The 6,222-nt window shown below is 52.1% G+C and overlaps 1 protein-coding gene across 1 annotated transcript; it reads right to left on the bottom strand.

Moving 5' to 3' along the window:
• Positions 1-1,324: 1,324 nt before the first annotated feature.
• On the bottom strand, positions 1,325-4,696 carry CEACAM21 (CEA cell adhesion molecule 21). Its single transcript, XM_030795628.1, has 3 exons — positions 4,613-4,696; positions 3,387-3,746; positions 1,325-1,608 (listed from the first exon to the last, which is right to left on the bottom strand). Exons 1-3 carry the CDS (start codon positions 4,674-4,676, stop codon positions 1,325-1,327), a joined length of 708 nt encoding a protein of 235 aa, XP_030651488.1. The 5' UTR covers positions 4,677-4,696.
• Positions 4,697-6,222: the final 1,526 nt, after the last annotated feature.

The raw sequence follows: 6,222 nt of genomic DNA, 5'->3' as shown, positions 1-6,222 counted from the left end.
GATTTTGGGGGGCTTGCTCCTAACAGACTAATACACCCATTTTCTGGTATGTGACTCTAAAGTCCTTAGAATCTCCAGAGTGATGTCTTTTTCAAGCTAATAATTGATTGATGACTGGCAGCCCCTAGGCAGCTTCAGAATGAGGCTGGTCACTGACGCAGGCAGGATTAGAGGGTTAGGACTTTCAGCCTCACCCCCAATTCCTGGGGAGGGACCTGGAGTTTGAATTAATCACCAATGACCAATGAATCAATTAATGGCCAATGATTAAATCAATCATATCTATGTCATGAACCCCAAAAGGACTGGGTTTGAAGAGCTGAACCCGTGGAAGTTTCTGGAGTGTGGTGCATCTGGGGAGGACATGGAAGCTCCACACCCCTTCCCACATGCCATGCTCTGTGCATCTCTTCATCTGCATCCTTTGTAAAGTCCTTTATTATAAACCGGTAAACCTAAGTATGTGTTTCCCTGAGTCCTGAGAGCTGTTTGAGCAAACTAATCCAATCCAAACAGGGAGTCATGGAAACCTCAACATGAAGCCAGTCATAAGAAGCTCTGGAGGCCCAGACTTGTGACTGGTGGGAAGGTGGGGGCAATTTTGTGGGACTGAGCCCTCTGCTGCTGTCTCCAGGTAGATAGTGTCAGGATGGAATTGGAGGACACCTTGCTGATGTATGGTGCAGAACTGATTGGCTGCTGGGTGTGTGGGAGAAACCCCCCCCCATCACATTTGGTCACAGAAGTGTGTCTGTGTTGGTGATTGTTATTGTGGAGTGAGAGCAGAGGAAAAACACAGTTTAAGTTTTTCCAAACAGGGTGGAATCCCATCTGCCAATTTAGAATCTGAAACTTATAGTTTCAGTACTTCAATTAAGATCACAGAACTGGTAAGTGATACAACAAAAATGTAACCAAAGTCTGCTCAGCTTAACAGCTAATAACAACCAAGTTCATAAAAATAACACCAGTCGATATTGATAGCACTGATTGAGCCCTGGCTCTGTGCACGACCTTGTTAAGGGCTTTAATCGCATTAATCTCTGAATAAATATCCTCACAACCACCCTGAGATCCAGGTGTTTGTAACAATTCTACAGATGAGGAAACTGAGGCCCAGGAGGTTGAGTGTCTTGCCCAAGGTCAAATACCTGGTACCTATTGTAACCACGATGATAACTGGATGAGTCTAATCCCTGAGTTCTTACCCACATTGCTCTCCAGGCTCTGAAGGAATCTCATCCTTCTCATTCCGCGTATCATTTTACACCCCCCACTCCCTCCTAGGAAAATATACAAGGAAAGGAGTGAGAGGGGCCGAGGGTCACTCACATTTTACAGTCAGCTTGAGGCGGTCACTCCTGTTGGAGCTGACTGGGTTGGAGACCTCACACTGATACTCCCCGGAATCCTCCTGCCTGATGGGGCCTATGGTGAGCACATGGTTAAACCAGGACAGCTTCATCCTCTTCGTGACCTGCAGACTCTGGTTATTGAAAATCCACTGAAAAGAGGTTCCAGCATTATTTGTGAGGCAGGTCAGGACCACGGAGCCCTTCTCTGTGACTGCGGTGCTGCTGGCTTGGATGGAGGGCTGAGCCACTGACTCTGTGGATAGAGTGACCAACAGAAAGTGTCTTGGGGCAATGCTCCATCCTCAGAGATCTCAAATTTAGAACATTCCCCTGTGAATAAAGGAGGAGAAAGACGAAGGACAGGGAGGAGCAGAGAGAACCAGAGACACCCATAGCAGTGAGCAGTCGGGACTACAGTGACCTCAGGGACCCCAGGGACCAGGAGGACCCAGCTGCCCAGACCAGGACCAGGGAGCCCTGAAAACCCTCCCACAGATGAGCAGCCCCAGAGTCACATGAGATGCGATTCCTGGGGTGGCTTTAGGAGCAGGCAGTCAGAGAAATGGAACATGGGTCTCAGCCCCTAAGGGACAGGGAAGAGGTGTGGCCAGCTCTTCCTAGGATCCTACATCCAGGATCCAGTCTGTAAAGAGGTTATGATTATTCCTTTCTTTTTTCATTAATTCCCTCCCTCCTTCATCAGAGAACTACTGAGTGTGTGTCTCAGTTGGGCCCTGTGCAGGTACAGGGTGTAGTGGGGAAAGAAAGTTGAGTCCTTTCCTTCATCCTCCTGTGGGAGTGACATCAACAAACCAAGAAATTCATGATTTCACGTCCAGTGAGGGAAGGGATGTGGATCTGATGGGAGACGCTTGGACAATCCTGGCATTGAGTCTGATAGTTGAGACAGGTGATTTCGTTCTAAGTAAAAACTGACTAATTCTCCATTTGCCCCTCATTCCTCAGATCAGAATCTCCCTCTCTGAGCTGAGGATGCCCAAGAAGAAAGGAGCTGAACCAACATCTGGTCCTGGGGTCCACAGATGCCCCATGGTGGTGGCCACGACCAGATTCTGGGCTGTAGACACACGGTAGTGTGACTTTGAGCACCCACAGCCTCTGTGATGCTGATGCAATTTATCTTTAATAAAATAGGGTAAATGTAAATGGTCCCTGGCTTGCCATCCTCTCTGTAAATTAACATTAAAATATTTACAATTACCTGACCTAAAGCTTGGCACAGAATAGCTCCAAATAAACATCATCTATTATTATTTTACTCCAAAAAAAAGAGTTCTCTGGGCCTGATTCCTGGTGGAGAAGGAGCGGTCCAGAGTGTCTTTTCTCTGCTGTCCCTCCTTCCGAGGACAGTGTACTTTCCGGGACATCTTTTAAGTTTTCCATCCAGTTTAATGGCTTGGGAAGCTTGTTTGTCCGTCCTCTCCACTCTGACTCTCAGGTGAAAGATGAGGCTCTGCCCTTGCCCAGATGAGGCTCTGGGGGCTGAGCCCTGCCTGGTGACCAGCTCTAGGAACCATGGCCCTGGGACAGCTGGTAAATCCTTGCTCACATTCAGCCCTGCCCAGGAAGCCACAACCCAGCCCTGGCACAGGCTCCCCAGGGTCATCTGGAGTCAGGATCTTGGGACAGCGGTCTGGGGCAGGGGCTTCAAGGGCTGAGCTTCTCTGGGAGGATCCTCAGGCCAGGCCCTGACTGAGTCGTGTAAGATCTTTCTCAGGTCATGTCTATGAGGAGGAGGCCAAAGGGGGTTGGACTGAGACTGATCTTCCCCCGCTGCATGTCCCGCATCAGACTATCCTTCTTGCCGTAGCGAATTTCCACGGAGTCCGGATAAGGGAAAGGAATTCTTATCTGTTATAGTTTGTCTCCCCTGGGTGTATCCTGCACTAAATGCCCAAACCCCAACATGGGACGTAATGCAGAGGGGGACGCAGGCACAGCCCAGGCCTGACAATCCTGTGTGTGCAAAGCAGAACTGACCCCCAATACCCAGAGGCATGGAGGAATCACCGTATACACGGAGATGGTGAGATGCCTGGTCAATCTGAGAATTTCTGTATGTGACTTGTAGGGTGTAGTATCCCGTGTCCTCCAGGGTGATGTTCTGGAAATGCAGATCTCCACTGAGTGATATTGTCTCTCGACCACTGTATGCAGGCCCTGGAGTCCTAACGTGAGTGTCTATTACATATGCTGCGATTAGCTGCTTGGGCTCCACCGTTTTCCCTTTGTACCAGCCATAGCTGTAAAAATTCTTGGGCAGATAAACCACAGAGAGATGAACATTCTCCCCTTCAGCAGCTTCAAAGGGCACTGATACAATAAAGAGCCTGGCAGTGGTAGGCGCGTTCCAGAAGGTTAAAAGTGAGGCTAGGAAGGGGAGAGAATATCAGTCAATATTTGGACCTATGCATTGGCATGGAAAGACGGGGTCCTGGGTGCAGGTCTCTTCACCCCTCAGCCTTAAGGTGTGTGTGTGTGTGTGTGTGTGTGTATGTGTGTGTGTGTCCTACTGAGTCAAAGTCAGCAGCATGACCCTCATTCCTTGGCATTTCCCTGTGTGGAACCCTCTTTCCCAGGGGTCTGCACGGTTCCCTCCCCACTGCCTTCGGTTCCTACTTACACAAGGGAATCCCTGGGAGACTTCTTCCCTGAAGCCTCCTCTAGAGACCCCGGGCCTTCCCTTTCTGACCTTTCCCAGCTCTGTTCCCTCCAGGGCTCTTGTCAGCACCTGACCTCACATTCTTGATCTCTTTGGGTGTCTGTCTTCCCCCCGATGAGATCGTGAGCTCTGTGAGGGTGGGGACTTGTGTGATGTTGGTTGCATCCCCAGTGCCTGGGACAGGCTGCAGACTCCTGTGGATGAGTTCATGAGTGTTCCCAGGGCCTTCCATATCCTGGCGTTTATTTGCCAATGTCTGAGGTTGGCGGATGAAGACAGAGTTTCATGCCCTGGTGGTGTTTTTATTTAAATTGTCACTGTGATATAGTTTTATTATCATTTTCAAAATGTAGTGGCCACTGACAATGAACTTGAAAACATGGACCAATTGAGATTGTTTTGCCCCTTGGCAATTCCAGTTCGCTTGGATTTTTTGGTTCTCCTTAGATGTTCTCTCCCCTAAGTCTCCAACAAAAGCCCTCTGTCTCCTCTCAGAGCCACATCCTCCCCAGGAGACGCCAGCCAGTCTCTGTGCTCCCTCTTCCCACCCACTCCCAGGGAATCCTCCCTTCACCTGTGAGCAGGAGGCCCTGCCAGGGGATGCATTCTCTGTGGGGACGAGCTGAGGGGGGCCACATGGTCTCTGCTGCCTGCTCTGTCCTCCTCTGTGGAGAGGAGCTTGGGCTCCAGGAATGCTCTAGTCAGGGCTACTGTGACTGTCCGCTCTGCTGTCCTTCCTCCCTCTGTGCTGAGCCTCCTCTCAGGCACGAGCACTTCCTAGGTTCATGGGCAAGGGCGGGGCTCTGCCCACAATGTCTCTCTGTCCCCTCCCCTCTCAGTCCTGCCCCCCTTGTCCCTCCTTTCTCCTTCCTTTTTGCCTCTGCAAAGCTTTGAGAAGCAACACTGATGGGGTCCCCATAACAGGAGGACTCACTCTCCCCAGTGCTGACCTCTGCTGTGTTCTGGCCTTGGTTCTGTCACAGCAGGTAGATTAGTTCCCTTTATGACACAGAAAACCAGCTGGGCCCTGGGTCTCCCCATGCTCTCCAGTGCTCCAGGAAGGCGGGATGATGCCTAGCAGGAAGGTGACTGAGGTGGCTCTGGGGGCTAGAAAGGGGCTCACTGGGCGATGGCTGGGAAGGACCCACCGGCTATCTTCAGTGTCACCAGCCTGGCCTCTGACCCAGGGACAGATACCCAGGCCTGGGGGTCTTGGGAGGATCCCCAGCTCCTAGGTGTGGAGGGAGGTGTCCTGTGTGTCCTGGGAAGAGAGGACTGTGGTGGAGGGAGGTGGGAGGCTCTGGGCTCTGCTGTCCTTGGGGAAGGCTTCAGGGGGACACTCCCTCTCCGTGTCTGTTGGCTGAGCTGTGGCTCAGGGCCTGTCCATGTTCTCCCTGACCATCCTGGGTGATCTCTGTCCTCTGTGAGGCTGACTGTCCTGTAGTCACTGTGCCTTCCCCACGGTGATGCCTGGAGGGAAAGGGGAGCTGCACAGGGACCCCCGGCACAGAGGCGTCCTCAGAGGCTCTAGAAAAGAGCAGGAGGGACAGAGCAGGCACGTGGGGAGAGATCAGAAGGGTCTGTTGTAGCAAGGGATGGAATCCAGGCTCCACCTCCGGCTTTTTAGCAAAGCCAGGTTCCTGTCTAGCGGAATCCATTTCCTGAGTGTTGTCTGTGTCTGATTTCTGCCCCTGGAGGGCAAGAGGAGACCTGAGGTCAAAGTCAAGGGCTGCCCAAGGATGCTGACCAGGGTCGCCGTGGGAGGACCTGGCCCTGACCCCTGGGCAGAGGTGGACTCTAATCTCCAGGCTGCAGGGTCAGGCCCACCAAGGTTCTATCCACTGCGGGCCCCTGACCTCCCTCCTGAAGCTGCAAGGTTCAGTCCTCATCCCCGAGGCAGCCGCAGGCACTTGCTGGCTGGAACTCTGCCGCCCTCTGGTGGACAGGGAGGGAAGTGAGGACGGCTGCGGACCCCCGCCAGGCTGTTTTACTCAACAATGTAGACATTGAACACGGGTCACGCACACGTTATGTCAAAGTGCCACCAGATTCCAGCTCGGTGAGCCCCAGCCTCTGTGGCTCCAAGCACACTGTCCTCCTTCTTTCACAATCAGATATTTATGACTTTCTGTGAGTTTGCGTTTGTCTGCAGTAAGCTGCAGGGTGCATGCCGGAGGTGGGGGG

Source organism: Nomascus leucogenys, chromosome 17 (genome assembly GCF_006542625.1).
Source record: "Nomascus leucogenys isolate Asia chromosome 17, Asia_NLE_v1, whole genome shotgun sequence".
Lineage (NCBI taxonomy): Eukaryota > Metazoa > Chordata > Mammalia > Primates > Hylobatidae > Nomascus > Nomascus leucogenys.
Note: the sequence above shows the minus strand (reverse complement) of the source record. Positions and strands in the feature narration are given on the sequence as shown.

Excerpts from the sequence above, each read along its gene's own strand:
- CEACAM21 (XM_030795628.1), bottom strand. The coding sequence starts at position 4,676 with ATGTGGCCCCCCTCAGCTCGTCCCCACAGAGAATGCATCCCCTGGCAG. Across the intron at positions 3,747-4,612 it reads GCAGGGCCTCCTGCTCACAG|CCTCACTTTTAACCTTCTGG; the intron begins GTGAAGGGAGGA and ends TCCCCTTCCTAG. Across the intron at positions 1,609-3,386 it reads TCACCATCTCCGTGTATACG|AGTCAGTGGCTCAGCCCTCC; the intron begins GTGATTCCTCCA and ends CTCTATCCACAG.